At 39.6% G+C, this 20,342-nt stretch overlaps 3 protein-coding genes and 1 long non-coding RNA gene across 6 annotated transcripts in view; 3 read left to right on the top strand and 1 right to left on the bottom strand.

The window, feature by feature from the left end:
• The window catches only part of gramd2b (GRAM domain containing 2B), a 12,043-nt gene extending 9,479 nt beyond the window's left edge, over positions 1-2,564 (top strand). For 2 of the 3 annotated variants that reach the window (XM_018673741.2, XM_018673742.2), the window contains exons 13-14: positions 574-658; positions 1,059-2,564. In XM_018673741.2, the coding sequence (XP_018529257.1) occupies positions 574-658; positions 1,059-1,100 (127 nt within the window). In that variant the 3' untranslated portion in view covers positions 1,101-2,564. The remainder of the gene's footprint in view (positions 1-573; positions 659-1,058) is intronic. The other variant, XM_051074878.1, reaches the window with a different exon arrangement.
• The window catches only part of LOC127143161 (uncharacterized), a 20,599-nt gene extending 257 nt beyond the window's left edge, over positions 1-20,342 (bottom strand). Inside the window, exons 1-2 of the long non-coding RNA XR_007814393.1 lie at positions 20,036-20,342; positions 7,153-7,480 (exon numbers count right to left, since the gene is read on the bottom strand). This is a non-coding gene — a long non-coding RNA (uncharacterized LOC127143161). The remainder of the gene's footprint in view (positions 1-7,152; positions 7,481-20,035) is intronic.
• LOC127143157 (trichohyalin-like) lies at positions 3,150-6,658 on the top strand. The gene is made up of 2 exons (XM_051074877.1): positions 3,150-5,363; positions 5,446-6,658. The coding sequence occupies exons 1-2, from the start codon at positions 4,163-4,165 to the stop codon at positions 5,583-5,585; spliced, it is 1,341 nt and encodes a 446-aa protein (XP_050930834.1). The 5' UTR covers positions 3,150-4,162; the 3' UTR covers positions 5,586-6,658.
• LOC108881595 (protein lava lamp) lies at positions 8,281-18,088 on the top strand. Its single transcript, XM_018673648.2, has 6 exons — positions 8,281-8,454; positions 9,680-9,729; positions 11,338-11,391; positions 11,852-12,496; positions 13,766-14,977; positions 15,377-18,088. Exons 2-6 carry the CDS (start codon positions 9,711-9,713, stop codon positions 17,275-17,277), a joined length of 3,831 nt encoding a protein of 1,276 aa, XP_018529164.2. The 5' UTR covers positions 8,281-8,454; positions 9,680-9,710; the 3' UTR covers positions 17,278-18,088.

Genomic DNA, 20,342 nt, shown 5'->3' with positions numbered 1-20,342 from the left:
AAGTCTGGAACCAATTAGTCACTTTACAAAGATCCAGCAGCTATCAGACAGTGACACATTTCTGAATTTCATTTGTAAGTTAAACTACAAACTACAGTTAAATTACAGTTCCCAGCGTGGGGGCTTATGTTTTTTTTCACCAACTCTCCAGAGTAAATTTGTTTTTCAGTCCTGTTCATTAGACGCCACTGAAACAGTAGAAAACAGAAAAGAATGAATAAACAACAACATTAGATCATTAATAAAAAAATCAACAGCCTTATCTAGATTTATGAAGCTATGCCATACTGCTGAGGCTTCACACCATGGCTGTTCATAGTTATTTACAAGATAACAAATGTCAGCGGGGTTTTGACCTCAGCTCTCTGCTGACATCTAAAGTTTATAATATACAGTGTGAAAAAATAAAAGTTATTGAACATGAATGCATATAAACAGAGCAGATTCACATGTTTTCTGTTCTCAGGTACAGGGTCACAGGATTTTATTCATTCAGACTGTTTGTTGACACATCTGAACATTTTCTGATGATAGTTAAGAATTTCTGTCCAATACTGTGTGATTTTTTTCCAGAAACGACTTCCTGCGAGGGGGCGCTGACGTGAACACAGAGCTCTTCTCTGAACTTCTGACCATCAACCTGATGAAGCTGGAGAAGGTCAGTGAGTCTGTTGGTATCTAACAGGTTAGAAATGAAATGTAAATGTCCACATAATGTTCAGGATGTTTTTCCTTCATCAACACGTGAAACCTCACGACAGAAAAGTTTCCAGAGAGCAAAGTGAAACCAGACACTTGTTGCTGTTAATCAAACATTTATAGTCAGTGATCTGTTCACAGAGTGTGGACGTCATCTGTAAGAGGAGCTTGTTCCTCATCCATCACTCTGCACTCTGTGTCTGAACAACGTTAACGTTTCAGGACAACACTCGTCTCCAAACTAACTAACCTAGATCATTTCTCTGGACACATTTACTGTCATTAATCCCAGTGGAAACGCACAGTTTGTTTCAGTGGCTATAAGTTACACAAGTGTAACATGATGTCTGCTCCTGCAGGTGCAGAAGAATCTGCAGAGGCTGCTGGACGAAGCTGCCTGAACGCACTGGAAACCAGTGTAGTAAGACAACAGTGTTGTATACAGATCTGTAAATATGATGTAAATATATTATAGAAGATGTTACAAACTGACAATACTGAGATGTATTGGACTAACATACTGTGATGGGCTTGAATATAATGACATGCACAAACACTTTAAATAGGTTTAAAAAGTCATTAAACACCAGGCCTGTTCTGGTGGAAAGTTTCAGGTCCGTCTCACCTGTAAAAACACCTGACAGTGATGTCACCGTGCACTGACACACCTGGGAGTACCAACCAGCAGAGGGCAGCAAAACAAGTTTCTGCTAGAATCTTAAATACTATACTTGATGAACATGTAGTAGAGACAGTTGTATTTTAAAGGCCTTGACATTTCAAGATCAGATTTTTCTCTCACCACTGCAGCTGTATTTTCTCTTTCTGTAGTGAAACTGAGGCCTTCTGTTTACTGTGCATCTGAAGAGATCAAGGTTCTCAGTGCCGGATTTATCTCCTGTCTTTTGTCCAGTTTGACTGATCACATTGATTTTCATGGTCGTCTGAAACAGCAGACACATTTCTGTCTATATGACGATGTTTAGGATTGAAAACCAGCTGTGGACGTAGATGCTCCACAGCCACTGACAGGGTTTTTGTTATTTTTACCTCATGTTGCCTTACTGATGTAAAATATAATGCAGGGATAGTTAGCTGCTGCTGCCTGAATGAAGAGTCTAACAGGGACTCCTCCTCTTCAGGGACTGTTCGGTTGTTTTGTTTCCCTATTTGTGTAAGAGGTTGTGTGGTGGTCAACCTCTCCAGTCTACCTGGAACTCGCCTTTAGCTCGGTCAGCCCAAATTTAATTTCATGAACTGGTCTCCAAAGCAAACAGAGAGTAGTAAAAATGTATTTGTAAACTTGGAAAAGGACAACAGAATGATTAATTGTGAGGGGGTTCTTGAACGCATCAAGCTCTGAAAAAGAAAAACATGCATTATAAATGTAAATTGAATGAATTTACAACAGCATCAAGTTTATTGATTTGTGCTTCCACCATAGAGTGATCCTCATTTAAGATGGTAAATGTTTAGTTTATGTCTGATATAACATTTTTCAAATTATTCTGATGGCAAACGTTTTTCATTTCCAGAAAAATTAGAAAATGTCATTCTTGATGCAGCCACTAGATGGAGCCAAAGACTTTTCACATCTTCAACTGTGGTTTTACACATCCACATTGTTGTTGTTCACAGGAGGAACTTTTACACTGGTTAATTGTATTAATTGAAAACTTGATATGCAGCTGTAACCATGTGTGTAAACATCGTGAAGCTGATTCTAACAGACTGTTACAGAGACGAACATCACTGTGATTCTGTAAATATACAAATTATACAGAGATTTAATGATGTGATTTTATTTTCCTTTGTTGGGGAATGAAGTTATTTTCTTGTCAAATAAAGTTTTATTTTTGCTGTAATGTTCTTTTTCTCTTCTTTTACTCTGTGATTCCAACATTATCTGTTGAGCTGCTGTCACTGGTGCAGCTCGTCACGACAATAACTAAAACTGACCAGAATTAAAACCAGACTTTCACTCATGTTTTGAATGTCTGACAAAACAGGGATTTCATCTTATAAATGGAAACAAAAGCAAAACACAATCCCACAAATGAAACCTCTGCTATAAATATATAAAATGCAAACAATATTTAACCAAAATTACCGTCACACGACGTATCACACATTACCCAGACTAAACACAACTTAGCCTCTTTCCTAAAATACTAGACAAAATACAAAAACTTAAATCATGTTTTTATGGCACAAGAAATATTCAACAAACGCCTTCACACACCTTTAAAGCAAACTCAGATTTACTACTTAACTACAATAACTATGTCTGTCCACACACACTCATATACACAGCACATTCACTCAGGTGCACACAAAATACAAAACCATCATCATTAAATCTGAAAAATAAAGGGTTGCAGGTCTATAAGTGTGCAGTGCCGCTGACAGAATCCTTTACAAACGTGTAAAATTGCTTTTTATTTGGGCTCAGACTTTTTGTCATGCTGCAGAATGAATCTGGGATCAGATCAGATTATTAGCAGATTATACTGACAAATCAAAATGTGAAAAACTTAAGTGCCTGACACTTAAGTGCCCTTTTTTTTTTTGCACAGTACTGTAGATCACACAGGTTTTAAACAACTCCCGTTCTTGATATTTGGGAGTGAAAACAAAGGCAAAAATTTAAATGATTAACTGGCCATTAGAATTAATAAGGTCTTGACTTTACTCTGTAAAGTGATGAAGGCCCAGAGGTTGGTGATATATATATATATACATTTGTAGTTAAATCCCTGGGTTGGCAGGATAACATTGTGTACATGAGGTGAGTGTGTGTGTTCCTTAAGAACAGAGATGAAAGCTGGAACAGAACCTTAATGTTCTGTTGTCTGTGACGTCAGAACAGAACAGAACAGAGCGTTTGCTGATCTACAGGAGAAATTAATTCCAAACTCATTCCCAAATCAACGTTTGGAGAGGTAAGACCATCCTGCAGCTGGGACACAACTGCTTTTTACTCACTTTCTTCTGTTTACTAGAACTGTATTGTGTTGATGAAGCAGGGAATTTACTTTTCCTGCGTTTTCTTTTAAGTGAGTCACTTTTTTCATAAGTTACATTCCTGATAACATTTACATTAAGATGAACATCTTTTGTGTAACTAGGAGATGGAAATGAACTTTTTTTCTTGCACAAAACAATTTTAAGTTGTAAACTTTGCTTCACTTGTTGCCTAAATTTCACGTGTGCAAAACAGAATTAACTGTGTAGATTTTTGTTGCACTAGAAGAAATTCAACATTAGTTAGAAAAAATGAAAATGCTGTATTAGTGACCTGCAGTTTCTTTAACAGATAACATAATTAAAGATCATTTAAAGGGTCCACTCTGACTGTAGCACTTCTGTTCTAACTTTTCTGATAATCATCAGTGAAATAACTGCTGTGTGTGTTTGTGTCTGCAGTTCTACGTCGTCGGTATACGAACGCATCATTGAAAGTATGAATACATCCAGTTCTGGACCAAGTTCCTCTACAAGATCTCAGTCTCCAGGAGGTGCTGACCCTTCCATGATATGGAAGAAACCTGAACGAAGGGGTGAGAGCCCTTCACCCACTGGAGACATCAACCCTTCCACCATTTGGAAGAAGCACGGACGAAGGGGTGAGAGACCTTCGTCCTGTGAAGACAACTACCCTTCTACAACCATGAAGACACAGAGACAAAGGAGTGAGAGACCTTCGTCTTCTGAAGATGATGATGAACCTTACACCACCTGGAGGCAGTATAGACGAAGGGGAGAGAGCCCTTCGTCTTCAGAAGATGATGAACCTTTGACCACTCTGAAGAATCGCAGACAAAGGGGTGACAGCCCTTTGTCTTCTGACAGCAGTGAATCCTGTTGTTTCTGGAAAGATCCCACATACATCCGTTTGTGGGATGAAGAAGACAGCGTAAAGCGGAGGAAGATGCTCTGTGATTTTGTCTTTGAGTGGGGCAGAAAACAGGAGGAGAGGGAAAGAAAGAAACGTGGACAGAGAGCTTCTACCACCTGGAAGCAACACAGACGAAGGGGTGAGAGCCCCTTGACTTCTGTCGATGATGATGAACAGGAAGTGGAGCAGGAGAAACATGTCAGGTGGACGGAGAAACAAGAGTCAGCCGGGAGAAACGAGGAGAGAGAGAGACAGGAAAAGAAGGAAGAAAAGAGGGAGGAGAATGAAGACCAAGAGGAGCAAAAGGTGGAGAGAACAAGAGAGGTGTGGGGGTGGAAGGTGACAGAAAGAGGGAAGAAGCTGGAGAGAGCAAGACAGAAGAGACAGAAGAAAGAAATGGAGAGACAAGAGAAAGAGGAAAAGAGAAGAAGGAACTGGGAGAGGAAGGAGAGAGATAGACGAGAGTGGGAAGAGATAGAAAGAGAGAGGAGGGCGATGAAAGAGAGAGTAAGACGAGAGAAGGCCGAATGGAAAAGACAAAAAAGGAGGGAGAAAGAACTACAGAGGAGGGAGAAAAAGGATGGAGAAAGACAAAAGAAGGAAGAGGAGAGGAGAGAGAAAAGAGAGGGGGAGGCAGCGGAGGAGTGCAGGGAGAGAAGAAATCTGTTTTCAAGACTTTGCAGTTGGTGGACCAGAATCAGGGAGACCAGAGTGGAAATTATCTTCATCAGGACCAATGAGAAGCAGCAGCCCACTGAACTCGATGGTGAGAAAGTCAGATCATATTCTCTCACATAAAGTTTCACAGAAACATGCATCTCATTCCTTTCTTATAACGTTGGTTGCAGGGGGAGAAAAGATGCATTCACAACAGCAAGAGATGAAGTGTGACACAGAGGTAGGACCAAACCCAACCAGTCCCAGGAGATCTGAGTACAGCAGGCTGCAAAACATCTTGAAGTCACGCAACCGTGTAAGAATCCAGTGAATGAACAGAGAGCAGTTAGTGAAAGGGCATCTGAACAAATTCCTCCTCTCTTCAGAAAAACCTGCTCTTTTTAGCCTTTGACCACAACAACACTGTCCTCTGGTCTACATCAAGCAGACCAATCCTGAAATGATCACTGTTGTAGACATAACTCCAGCTCAGTAACATCCACAGCTGAGGTTCCTCTCCTCTACTGACATCTGATTGGACCAAATCCTTCCTCATCCTCCTCACTCTTTTATTAAATCCTCCAACACCACAGGTTTTGCTTCTGTAACTGTAGAAGCTGCAGTCCTTCTCTCTACCTGACAAACTGTCAGACCAAACCAGACCATGGCTTTCTGCACCTTAGAAATGACCAATTTAACCTCCTTTGAAAGGACTGAACTTCCCTGAGACGTTTTAACCATCAGCCTGTGTTTAACAGGTCAATCTATTTATGTATTGAACACAAACACCACCCTGAGTCATATGTTACCTTAAACCTACTCAGGGACCAAATGTTTAAGCTGCACAGTCTATAGAAACATTTGACTGAACTGATTTGACGAAACTAAACTAAATGAAACTTGTTTCTATTGTTGGAGACGACTTGCAAATGTTCTTTGTTTCTTCATGTGAGCTGACTTTGTCTGGAAAGTTTGGAAAAGTCTGTATTCCAGATCAGGTCTGCAGGTGACACCACGGTGATGGGATCAGATTAGCATCGAAAGACCTTTGACCTCCACCGGGGTCAAAAAGCCCCAACAACAGCTCTGTTTCCTGAGATCCACCTGCCCTCCAGAGGACCTGCAACTGATCCCTGTCTGCTTCATGTCAATGTTGATTAAAAAAGAAAACAAGATGATTGTTTCATTGAACTGATTCATATTTCTGAATGTAGACTGTGTTCATGTTTTATCATCACAGACAAATGAGAGGAAGAAGCTGAATAAACAGTGATGAATGAGTCTGATTCTGTGCAGGACACTGAGAACTGAAACATCTGAACAGTAACTACAGTAGATTCCAGGTTATTAAAAATGTTTCTGGGACTATTTCACTCTGAAATCTGGTTCTGTTGAAGAACAAAGAGACAAAAAAAGGAAAAACTGAAACTTAGAAACAGGATTTAAATCCAGATATTAAGAGTCCAACACTGATTATAAGGAAGAAGATGAGGATGAAGGAGATGAAGACGACTCCAACATCAGGTAAATGTTTCTCTTCAGGTGGAGTCCTGCCTCCAGAACCAGGTTCCTGACACCAGGCTCCTGTGAACCTGTCAGGTTCTTTCATTTTAAATCAGGCCTGAGACCGTCCTCAAATCCTTTCATCATGTCACTGACAATCAATATGTCTGATTGATTCACCATCAAGAACAATCAGACAGATGTTTGAAGACAACACAGACCTGTTCTCTACTCAACAAGACTGAAGTCTGAACTATGGAGCAAACACCAACAATCAAATATCTGTTTCCACTGTTCAGATTTCTCCTGAATGTGTTGGACTTGTTTGGAGGTTGTGATCAAAGACAGACTCATCATGTTAGACATGAGGAAGAAGGTGTGCATGAGGATTTTACCTGACATGTTGTTTTGCTCGAACCTCGGTTCAGCTTCTCTGTGTGGAGTCTGCATGTTCTCCCTGTGCCTGTGTGTGTTTCCTCCGGCTCCTCCGGCTTCCTCCCACAGTCCAAACACATGCAGCTTCACTGGACACTCTGAAGCCGTTTTCACACATCAACTGTCCAGAGGATCAGCTCCGGACTTTCTCCACTGTTTCCCCTTTCACACATGCAGCACACGGTCGGAGATTCGTCCTCACCTGGAAATGTTCCGTTTGCTTTAGGTGAGGGGTGGAGCCTGCAGGTAGAGCGTGCAGGTGACACACGTCATGGCCACGCCCACCTGCTGACCGGACACAGTACAAGTGTTTCTATTATTGTGTCCACCCTCTGAATAGTCCCAGTCAGCATGTTAGAGTGGATGGATGGTTAAAGTGAGGAGAGATCCACTAAGATCCACTGCTCCTCTGCTGTGTGTTTACACTGTTGTGTCCAGCAGGTGGAGCTCTAACATCAACTACTGAGGTGAAGTCTGTTCACAGCTTCTACTGCACATCTGTCTGGACTCTACTCGGTCATTTACTGTCTCTGTCTCCATCTTTAAGAATGTGTTAAGGACCAAGTTTTAAAAAAATGTTGAAGCTCCCTCTCTAATCATTAGGACTTCCATCTCTTATAACTGTGACTGTATCCTGAACAGCAGGTTGTGATAACAGCACTCACTCTGGACTGAGTCTGGGTTACTGGTTTTTATCATGATATTTAGCATGAAGGAAAAAGCTAAATATTTTCTTCCATGAATTTAAAACAGACTCTTAAAGACTCTGAAAAGCAAAACCATCAGAGAACCTGGAGGAGAACTGAGGACTGAGACAAAGAGCATTTACTCTGTCAGCCTCTGTAACTCTCTGAGAGCCTGATTTTAACTTTGTCTTCCACTCAGAAAGAAATTCAGATATTAAAGCAAATATTTAAATAAAAGATCTCATTAAACTGCACATCAGAGGAACTGAAATGTTCAAGAGTGATTTAAAGACTAGAAATCTAATATAAAGTTACTTATTAACGCCCTCCCACCCCCGTTTTTTATTTATTTATTTATTTATTTTATTTTTTTTTTTGAGAAACCTGTGTCTAACTTTCACTTTCAGTCTTGGACTGATGGCGCAGAAAGAAATCCAGCTGAACAGGAAACTTGAAACCTTCAGAACTAGAAAAGAGGGTTAAATACAGTCTGTATGCGGACTGATCTGGAGCAGCGATGATTTAAAAGCAGGGGAACATACACCGACATCGAAAATTAATTATTGATCCTCCGAGGTAAGTGTGCTTTCATGCCTGTGATCATGTTTGGTAACGTAACATTAACTGGTCTGGAAACAGCTTTCTACTCACAGACACTATAAAGTGACAGACTGAAACACTGTCAGTCTATAAACATGGAACTCTTTATAATATTCTATTAGTTTAATTTACTTGTGTTAATATCAGGCTGAACATGTTAGTTACTGAAGTTACTGTAAATGCGGAACATGTGGGGAAAATGGCGGCGGCTCTTTGTTCAGGTTAATTTACTGGAATCAGAAATTAAAGCACAGAGTCAGAGTTTAACCTGAGAAATCACAAAAGTGGTTTCTGTGAAAACGATTAAGATCTATTAGTTTTATTAAGATCTATTAGTTTTATTAAGATCAATTAGTTTTATTAAGATCTATGAGTTTTATTTCAGATGGAGAACATCAATGTCAGTGGTAACTCTGCCATTTCAGATTACAGTGGTTAAAACACAAGAGCACATCAGGGTGAGGAAGGATTTATCAGAGTTTATCAGAGTTGAATAGATTCTGCTGGTTATTACAAGCTAACATGGTTAACTAACACAGTTAACATCATTTTCCACAGTGGAAAGGCTGGTGACCTTAGCCAGCAGGTTGTCATTTTAAATCAACATGGCCACTGGCTACTTAGTTTATAACCTGTTACCGTCACTGACATTATGTGATGTGCAGTGTTTCTATTAGAGGAAAGGCAGGAAGTCATCTGAAAGATGCTTCAGGTGTGGACTGACAGCTCTGATAACTTACACTGTCAGCACACTGATCAGCTCAAACGAACAACAGGTCCAGAAGGTTTCTAAAATACCTTGACAAAAGACAGAATATCCCAAATGAAACAGGAGCCATGATATAAACACAGAAAACACAGAAAAGAGAAACATAAGACAACATGAAAGAAACTGAACAGATGAAGTGACAAAGAGCAAAGGAAATACAGAGACTTAAATACACTAGTGAGGGAAAGATAAGAGGACACAGGTGGAACTAATTAGAACAGAGCAAACAATCACATGGGCATGAAAAAAAAGACAGGAAGTAAAATAACCGACACACAAAGAAGGAAATAATATAACAACAGAGTCACTGAGAGGGACAGATCATGACAGAATGTTTTTATGAAGAGTTAAATATGTAATTATGACTGAGTGAGTGTGTGTGTAACAGAGTTTAGTACAAGAGAACCTAAATCCTGTCTCCTCCTCCTCCAGTTGGATCAGTCTGTTCTCAGCAGAGTTCACTATGGCGTCTGCAGCAGCAGGTGAGTCCAGTCAGACTTTATCAGTCTGGATAACACACTGTCTTTTCAATATCAGGGGCCATGTAAGCCATATTCTATTCTAGCCCTCTCACATACATTCATTATCACTCTCACATGCGTGTATTTTTTCCTTTTTTAATTTTTTTTGTAGCCATTACTTTCACTGACATAGGAAGTTCCTCCTTCAGCATGCTTTAACTAGTCGTAACACCGGTAGTTTCCGCTGTAAATGCGCGCGTTTCGTAATGGGCATGAAGCTCTCATTTAAGACGAAATTTGGTTGTAAAGTCTACAGTTTATCCTGCAGTGCTAATGTGCTAACAGGCTAATGATTGGTTTATGAACATTTTTTTTTAGTCTGACCGATGCATCAATAATTAAAAATAGGGGCAGTCCTCAAGGGCAAGGATGTGATGGTTTCTGGGGATAAAATGTTTCTTAGTATTCCAGTAGCTTGCTGTAATAATTTTGGCTCAGCTCTCCTCTCTATGCCGACCTGGACCTGAGCGTGACTCTGCACGAATTTCTCAGCCAATCAGAGCGCATTAAAATGACCTGCCTTCTATTACCACTATACTTTCTCTCACTCATGCACACATTCTTCTCTTAAATATTTTCCACAGACATACATTTTCTTCTTACATACATAAAATTTATAATATTAAATTATACATTGAATGCATGTGCAGAAGAGAACAAAAGGCATTAATATGAGGGTGAAAATGTATGAATGTGCCAATTAGAAATATATGAATATGACAATAAAGATACGTGGGTGTAAGAATAACAATAAATTGATGTGAAAGCGAACATATATATATATATATATATATATATATATATATATATATATATATGTGGAAGGAGAATAAATGTAAGTGAGAGGGCCAGAATGGAATATGGCTTACATGGCCCCTGATATCTCACACTGTCCATATGTTTTACACATAACTCTGAGGCCTGTACTACGAAGCAGGATTTGTTGTTAGTGAGGTAACTTCAGGTTTAACTCAGTCTTAGAATAGTGGTTCACTTCCTCAGTAAATCTCCATGGTAACTGAAGGGCTGAACGGCTAACCTGCTCTGGAGCAGCTGCTCTGGAGCCTCAGAGGATCAGATCGAAACTGTTAACAGCCCAACAACTGACCAATCAGATCACTGGAGGACTAGTGTCATCATTCCTACAGGATCCTGACAGGGACAAAAGAGTTCACAATATAGTACCAAATAACAAAGGTCAATAGATATTATAGACTCACACTCAGGGTGACTGTGAACCACATGGTTTTATCCTCATAAGATAAGTCTTGTTATATAATAGCCATACATTGTACATAATCTCCATCATGTAACTTTTTTCATATTAGAACAAGAGGAGTTTCTGGAGAAAAAAGAAAGAAATTTCATTTCATAATTAATTTGAAAAGAACTAAACTTAAAGCTGACCCAAGACTGAGGCTTTTCATCACATCACAGTCTGAACCTGGTTTTTAGTGCAGACCTGCAGGTTCAGGTTTAGACTTCAGCTGAAGACCTTCACTATTTCTGTCATGACTGTGTGTTTATATCTGTTTGATGTTTAATCTGTGTTTTTCTGTGTTTTTATAGATGATGATTTAAATTCCCTGAAATGCAGCAGCAATGACTACTTTCGTCCCGACTGTGAGTCGAACTGAAAAGGGAACCTTGAATAAATTTTTATAAATCATGTTTTACTTCTATCTTTTCAAAAGAGCTGAGTTCTACCCTGTAGTGATTTGGGAGTTCATTTAATGTCAGTACTTTTTAGTTGCCTTTTTTATTTAACAATATGACCTGGGTGAAAATATGCTAACAATAACTCGTAAAATCATACCTGTCAGCAGAGACACCAATAATCGCTGCACACTGACTGATGTTGTTTGTGTCCTAAACATGTGGAGGACAGCTGCAGAATGTATTTGTCTTTTTCTGTATCCTCACTGTTACAGATGATATGCAGTTTATCAGAATTTAACAGTTGGAGCTCACCATTATAAGATTTAGGAACCTAGAAAGACTAATTGAAATCAACATTAATATGCAGTATATTCAATTGTAATATTCTAGATTTAGCTAATCATTTGAATAATGTTCATTTCAGTGTCAGAGCTGAGGGTTGTTCTGCTGGGGAACAGCTGGTCTCAGAGGAGTTCAGTGGGGAACTTCATACTGGGAAAGAGTAAGTTCAACACAGAGGAAGAAGCAGACTGCTGTCTGAGAGTCAGAGGACAGGTGGAGGAGAAAGAAATAGTTCTCATCAACACCCCAGATCTGCTGCTTCCTGACATCTCTGAACACAAACTGACAAAACATGTGAAACACTGTGTGAGTCTCTGTGATCCTGGACCTCATGTGTTCCTGCTGGTTCTACAGCCTGAAGACTTCACTGAGGAACAGAAGGAGAGGCTCTGCAGAGTCCTTCAACTCTTCAGTAATCAATCATTTGATCGTTCACTGGTTCTGATATCAACACCCAGAGAGAAGAGGGCAGGCTTCATGGAAGAATATATGAACCATCCACCTTTAAAGGACATGATCAGAAAATGTAACTACAGGTCTTTGTGGCAGAAGAACCTTGAACTTAAAGAGCTCATAACGCGCTTCAGCCAAATTATGAAAGAGAACAATGGAGATCATGTGATCTGTGATGTGTTTGAGGACACAAAGTCTAATTTATCCAGTGGTTATGGAAGCCTGAAACAAGGGGAAGCAGTCAGAGTCAACTTGGATCCTTCTGGAGCTGTTGGTAGGTTCAGGAACTGTTTTATAATGTGATCGATATGGTCTCTGATTAGGTTTGAACATTAAGTCAACAATTACTTTGATTGATTGATTTGTTTTTTACAGGGCTAAATTCTCTCTGGTATTCAGCAAAAACCTGCCAGTAAACTTTCAAATTGTTATCACATGAAGACATCAAGATGAAGTTGGTGTTGGTGATGGTTTTGTCTTTTCTCAGTATTCAAATCGACATGTCACACATTACATTTACAGTGGCAAATGAATCACAGCTAACAGCATTTTCATTGTAGCTGTCAGTGGTTGATATAGTAGCTTTACTGTTACTCAACTTTCCCATGGTGTGTCTCACAGTCGTGCTGCTTCACACTAAAAAACATAAGAAAAATCAGACCTTATCTGATTCAGTATTCAACTCTTGTCATGGTGGTTATCTACCTCAACTACTGTAGTCCTTTGGTGGTCATCCCTTCATACACAGTGAAATCCTTACAGATGGTCCAGAATGTAGCAGTGCTTCTGGTCTCTGATCGGACTAAAAGGTCAAATGTCACTCTGCTGCTCATTGACCTCCACTGACTAAACATGGCCATCTGAATCTAATTCAGGTCACTAATGCTGCCTACAGAGAGAGGTCTGGGTCCAGACTGTTCTGGTTTGTTGTTCCCTGATGGTGGAACCAGCTCCCAAACACTGTCAGAGCAGGAGTGTCCCTCTGTATCCTCAACAATCTCCTGAAGACTCATCTCTTCTGAGAGCACCTCCTGTCCCAACACATCTATCATCTTAATATGCCTAACTAGTACTTACTGTAAATTCCTTTACCTGATCTCCTTGCACTTGACCTTATTTAACAGCTTTAGTGTTGTCCCTGACTTGAAAGTTGTTTTGGAAGTGTCAAATTCCAAATTGGTAAATGTAAATGTATTAGAAACAGATGAAGTAAAAGTACATAGATAGCTCAATATTTGTATTAAATATAAATAAATAAATTTAGATTTGGGGAAATATCACTGAACAATATGACTCCTTGTATCATGATACTATTAGCATCCTGCTCTATGCTTATGTGAGTTATTCTGTCCTTCTAATACATATGAGTCAGGAAGGGATTGTGTTTTGGATGATCGGCTCTCAGCAGAATCCTTGTTGCTGCTCAGATTCATTGAGAGCAGAGCTTCCTCCAAACAGCAGAGTCTTTCCTGCTAAATGTTCAGTTTATCTATTGTCACCAACTCTGACCTGTGACCATGTGTTTTCCTCTTTGTTGTTACAGGGCCTGAGCTCAGGATTGTGCTGGTCGGAGAAAATGAGAAAAAAAAGACAAAACTTGGTAATTTCATTCTGGGAGTGCAAGGATTTCATTTTCAGTATAATTTACCAATCAAACAATGTGTGTCCACCTGTGGAGAGTGGAGAGGAAAATCTCTAACAGTAGTGAAAACTCCAGACATCCTCAGTCTGACTGTTGAAGCAGTGAGAGAAGAGATGAAGAGCTGTGTGACTCTTTGTCGTCCTGGACCAAATGTTCTGCTGCTGTTAGTGAAACCTTCTGAGTTCACTGAGAGGAACAGAAAAACACTGAAGTTCATCCTGAGTTTGTTTGGTCAAGATGCTTTTAGATACTCAATGGTCGTCATAACACATAAGGAGAACATGAGTCTCTCTGTTAATGAACTCCTTCAAGACTGTGGAGGAAGAAGCTACTACATGTTTGAAGATGACCACAGAGTGTTAATGGAGAAGATTGAGAACATTGTGCATGACAACAAAGGAACCTTCCTCACCTTCACTGAAGAGACCATAAGACCAAAGTCTGAACACATCAAACCCTCTTTAAACCTGGTTCTGTGTGGGAGGAGAGGAGCAGGGAAGACTTCAGCAGCCAAGGCCATTTTAGGTCAGACAGAGCTTCATTCAGTCTCCACCTCATCAGAGTGTGTTAAACATCAGGGAGAGGTGTGTGGACGTTGGGTTTCCCTGGTGGAGCTGCCTGCCTTGTATGGAAAACCTCAGGAGGCAGTGATGGAGGAATCATTCAGGTGTATCTCCCTCTGTGATCCTGAGGGCGTCCATGCCTTCATCCTGGTCCTACCTGTGGGTCCCCTCACTGATGAAGACAAGGGAGAGTTAAAGACCATCCAGAACACATTCAGCTCTAGAGTCAATGACTTCACCATGATTCTGTTCACTGTGGAGTCAGATCCTACAGCTCCAGCTGTTGTTAACTTTGTAAAGGAAAACAAGAACATCCAGGAGCTCTGTCAGAGCTGTGGAGGAAGATCTGTTGTTCTCAACATCAAGGACAAACAGCAGATCCCAGATCTGTTGGACACTGTGGACAAAGTTAGACTCTCCAAAGAACCATCCTGCTACACAACAGAGATGTTTGCACATGTTCAAATAGAAAAGGTCATAAGACAAGAGAAACACATCACCACGCTACAGGCTGAACTTGAGAACCGGAAAACAAAAAGCACTGTCAGTTGTAAGTAGTGTGGCATTATATTATATATATGATAATATACCTTGCAGTTTATTTAGTGCTCAAAATAGGCTTAGACTTAGACAGACTTTTATTGTCATTCAGTATGCAGGAAGTGTATACTGAATGAAATTTTGTTTGCATAGGCCTCAGTTTTTACAGTTTGAGTGCAGTGTAATGTTTGTGCAAAAATTTCCAGAATATTAATAAATATATATAAATAATTGGATATGTACAGTAGGATTTATTTAGGGGTGTATGGCGATATTTAGCAGCAGCAGTATGGATTTAAATATTAAATATATAAATATCTATATAAATGTACAACAGCTGTCTGGTGTGAGACCAGCAGCACTAAGTATTTAAATTGTTAAAGTAACTCCATGTCTTCTTATTTCTCAGGTGCTGAAGAGAAACAGAGTCCAGAGAGTCTCAGGATTGTGCTGATAGGGAAGACTGGCTGTGGAAAGAGCTCTTCAGGAAACACCATTCTGGGAAGAAAGGTGTTTAAAGCTGAATCAAGTCAAACATCAGTCACCAGGTTTTGTCAGAAAGCAGTGGGGGAGGTGGATGGTCGTCCTGTTGTTGTAGTCGACACTCCTGGTCTGTTTGACAGTAGTATGTCTCATGAAGAGGTTAATGAGGAGATGGTGAAATGTATCAGTCTTCTGGCTCCAGGACCACATGTCTTCCTGTTGGTGTTACAGATTGGACGACTCACAGCAGAGGAGAAGGAGACACTGAAACTCATCAAAGAAGTCTTTGGGAAGAATTCAGAGAAGTTCACCATCATTCTTTTAACTGGAGGAGATAAACTGGAACATGTGAAGCTGTCTGTTGAAGAATACATTGAACAGGAATGTGATGATTCCTTTAAGAAGCTGATCTCTGACTGTGGAGGAAGATACCATGTGTTTAACAACTATGAAAAACACAATCACACACAAGTCAGTGAGCTGATCAACAAGATCAACACCATGGTGAAGGAAAATGGAGGCAGCTGCTTCACTAATGAGATGCTGCAAGAGGCTGAAGCAGCGATAAAGAAAGAAGTGGAGAGGATCCTGAAGGAGAAGGAAGAAGAGATGAAGAGAGAGAGGGAGGAGTTTGAAAGGATATATGATGAAGAAATGCAAGCCATGAAAAGAAGAATGGAAGAACAGAGAGAAGAAATTGAACAAGAGAGAAAACTGAGAGAAAAACAGCTCAAGGAAATGGAGGAAAATCTAAATAAGGAGCGTGAACAAAGAAAGAAAGATGAGAAGAAGAGAGAGGAAGAGAACAAGAAAAGGGAAAGAGAGGAAGAAAAATATCGTCGGAGTCTAAAAAAACAACTTGAAATTTTGGACAAACAGATTCAGTCAGAAAAAGAGGAAAAGAAAAGTGTTGACAGAAAACTAGAGCAGAGTAGAGAAGAGATGAGGAAAAAGCAAGAGGCCTGGGAGAAAGAAAGAAAAGAGGAGTGGAAGAAACAAAAACAAGAAGATGAACAGAGACGACAGGAAGAGCAAAGGAAAATAGAAAAACTTGAAGAAAAGTACAAACAGGAAAGAGAAAAATCTGAGAAGAAAAGAGAAGAGGATCGGATCAGAAGAGAAAAGGAGGAAAAAGAGCAAAAAGAATTAGAGGAAATCTATAAAACAAACCTGGAAACTCTGAGGAAGACATACGAGGAGGAAGCCAGAAAGAGAGCTGAGGAGTTCAATGAATTCAGAGAGAAATACATCAAGGAACTGGCAGCTCAGAGGCAAGAGCATGAGAAACAAATGAAAGAAAAAGACAAGAAGTACAAGCAACAAATAAAGGAAAAACAAGAAAAGTATAAGCAACACATGAAAGAAAAAGAAGAGAAGTATGAGCAATACATGAAAGATGAGGAAGAAAAGTATAAGCAACAAATGAAAGAAAAAGATGAGAAGAATGAGCAATACATGAAAGATGAGGAAGAAAAGTATAAGAAACAAATAAAAGATGAAGAAGAAAAGTATAAGCAACAAATAAAAGACAAAGAGGAGAAGTATGACCTGTTAAAGGCACTTTCAGACCTCAATGAAAACAAACGGTGGGAGAAACATGGAGAAATCAGTGACCTGGTGAAATGTGTGAAAGACAGGAGAAGAAATCTGAAAAAAATCATCAAGTTACTGGATGAACAGGAAAAAGAAATGGAGGATGTGATAAATGAGCAGGAAAAAGAAAATCTGCAGAAAACTCATGAAAAACAAATCAGTGACTTGATACAGAAACTTCTGCATGAAGAAACACATTGGTGGACTCCTCTGAAAGATCTGTTTTCTCAGTAAATGTAACAGTGTCACTCTTTTTTACTAACATTACTTGATTTCAACAACTGTCATTTTAGGGATATTTAGTCATTGCTGTCATCACAGGGGTCTAACATAGCCACAGAAAAGAGCTCTTTATGATTGGCTGCCAGGTGTCTATAAAGCTGTGTATCAGGACACCTCAACTACAGCTCCAGTCAGCAGCTTCATCATCTGTGTGAATCAGCTACTTCAGCATATTAAGCTGCAAACATAACACAGTCTGTTAAAGCTGAGGTGCACCAACCAGTCTGTAATAAAATCATCACAACTGATCAACTAATTTAACAGCTGATGATATTATTTCATTTTAAAGAATTAGAACATAAAGGACTAATGTTGAAGAATGTTTTGTTGTTTTTTGGTTTGTTCCATATAAAATAAGAATGGATGCTTTAACAACTAAAATAAGCAAAGATAATGTCATTCTTTTTTTGACTGTGTTATAAAAACAGCAGGAGCAATGAGCTGCTGTTTTTTAGTCTGAAAATCTTTCTGGTATGTTAGATTTATTTTCTTCAGTACTCTGTACATCTTTTATTTTTTCCACAGTGGAGAACAGCCACAGAACAAATATTAAATATTAAGCATGAATATCATTTAAACTGTTTGTCAGATGAATCTAAATAATAACAAAGGATATTATAAACAATGAATGTTGTGTTGTTTCTTTGATTTGTTCTATGTAAAATAAGAACTAATGCTTTATGAATGATGACACTATTCAGGTGACTTTTTAATGGCCTGTTCTGACAGATTATTAACAGATTAATAAAGTATTTCTGCTGTAGTTCAGTGTGTTGTGTGTGTGTTGTTAATAAAAGAGAACAAGTATGACAAAGTAAGAATTACATTTCTTTAACATTCTAAACACACTGTATCTGGAGCTACATTTGCAGCCTGATGCTCTCAGTCATCAACCTCAACATCCTGCAGCAATGACTCATTTTCATTCCCATTAGTTTTCACTGCTCTTACATTTGTTTAATTTCACTCTCTTTTAGTTTGTTTGCTTTTCTTTTAACAGTCAGATACCACTCTGTACTCAGCAGGACTAATCAGTGAACTCATGTTTCACCACAATGACTGAAACACACAGTTGAGGTAGATGGCTGAAAGACCACGTAGAGACTAGAGAGTAGAGTAGCACATTGAAAACTGCATCACTCCCCTGCAGAGAGATGCTAAGACGACTCTATAGTGACACCTTCTGGAAACTTTAACAAACCTCAGAGTGAATCAGATCAGCCCTGAATGTTCATGAAAACCTCATGAAAACCCTCAAAGAGAAAAATATAGACGAGTAAAAGCCTCCAACAGTCTTCAGATCAGAATGATTAATGAACAACCTCCTCATGATTTCACAAAGATCCATCCTTCGTCTACATCACCTGTCCTTTACTCAGTCACACCATCTCCAAAAATGGCTGCAGCTAAACAGTTGTCCTGTTGTTTGTCCTCATCAGCCGTCCCATGTTTTAATTACTACATTCAGAAGAGATTTAAATCATGTTACTGACTCTAACTCTAGCAGCTCTGTCATGGTGATCAGCTCTGTGAGGTTTGTAATGTTACATGTTCAGACTGGACTCAGGTCAAAGGTCATTTATTTAACATCCTGTTTAAAGTGTCTTTCATTTCCTTTGGATGTGAACACTGTTCCTGTTGGTGAGATCAGTTCAACTCTTTAATATTTAGTCTCAGACTTTGAGACTTTCTTGACTTTTCTCTCCTGTGATTTACTCACTGCTGAAAATTCAGATGTTTTTGATCTGTTGTTTTGTTCATCTCTGCAAATCCCAGTGATGAAGGCAGCTGCTAAAGATGGTCTCATTCAGTTTCATTTCACCATGTGTCACATTAAAGCTGAATTATTGTTTTTCCAAATCTTATGAAAGAAACACGAGGTGACCTAAAAAGAGGAAGAGACACATTAAAGTTCAAAACACAGGATGACAGCAGCTTCTCACCAACTCTGTCTGACAGACTGAACTAAAAGACAAACTACAGGCTCCAGACTGAGCTGAACCAACTCCTCCAGCTGCTTCACTGAATAACAACATGATGAGGTTCACAGAGATCAGACGTGTTGATGACTATTGGTCTGTGTTATATCTGAGCTGTTTCTATTATTGTGTCCACCCTCTGAATAGTCCCAGTCAGCATGTTAGAGTGAATGGATGGTTAAAGTGAGGAGAGATCCACTAAGATCCACTGCTCCTCTGCTGTGTGTTTACACTGTTGTGTCCAGCAGGTGGAGCTCTAACATCAACTACTGAGGTGAAGTCTGTTCACAGCTTCTACTGCACATCTGTCTGGACTCTACTCGGTCATTTACTGTGATTTCTGTTAGTTTTTAAATGCATTTGTCTGATTAATGCTGCATGATGACATGTAGTCCACCACACAGCATCTTGTTTTCTCTCCATTATCAGCCTGTTGTCCCTAAAACTCTGTCAACATCAAAAGGTTTGGAAACCTTTACTGCTTGTGATGAAAAAGGTTCACAAGAACATCCAAACTTTAGAGAACAACACCAGAGAGTATCAAACACCTCCAGACATACAGTCTTCTTGTACTGGTGATGAAAGTAAATGAGAGGCTAAAGCATAAAGCTGGTGTTAACGACTCAGTCTGAAGGGAAACAACACAAACTCTGTCTCAGCTTCACTTTGCTTTCAACAAGCCTCCAACAGAGTTCATTGAAGAGGCTCACGGAGAAACAGAACAGCTGTACCTGTCTGAGCAGAGAGGGAACCGCAGACCATCCTCAGGACCCGGCAAATCACCCGCTACGACCGCTGAAGCTCCTCCCAACCACAGCCTCCACCCTCGCCTGTTCAGGTGAAACAACCACTGACGTCTCTCCCAAGATGGCGGCGGCTCAACTCACTCCTCTAGCTCTCTGTAAACAGTCCCAAACTCACACAAATCAACAACAACAACACTTCACAGTCCGACATTAACAAAATGACACGATAAACACTGTATTTAGTTCGTTACAACTCTCACTCGTGTCCAGCTCTCTGTGTCCACGACTAACT

Source organism: Lates calcarifer, linkage group LG13, assembly GCF_001640805.2.
Source record: "Lates calcarifer isolate ASB-BC8 linkage group LG13, TLL_Latcal_v3, whole genome shotgun sequence".
NCBI classification, from domain to species: domain Eukaryota; kingdom Metazoa; phylum Chordata; class Actinopteri; family Centropomidae; genus Lates; species Lates calcarifer.
The sequence above is the reverse complement of the archived record's forward strand: the minus strand, read 5'-3'. Positions and strand labels throughout refer to the sequence as shown.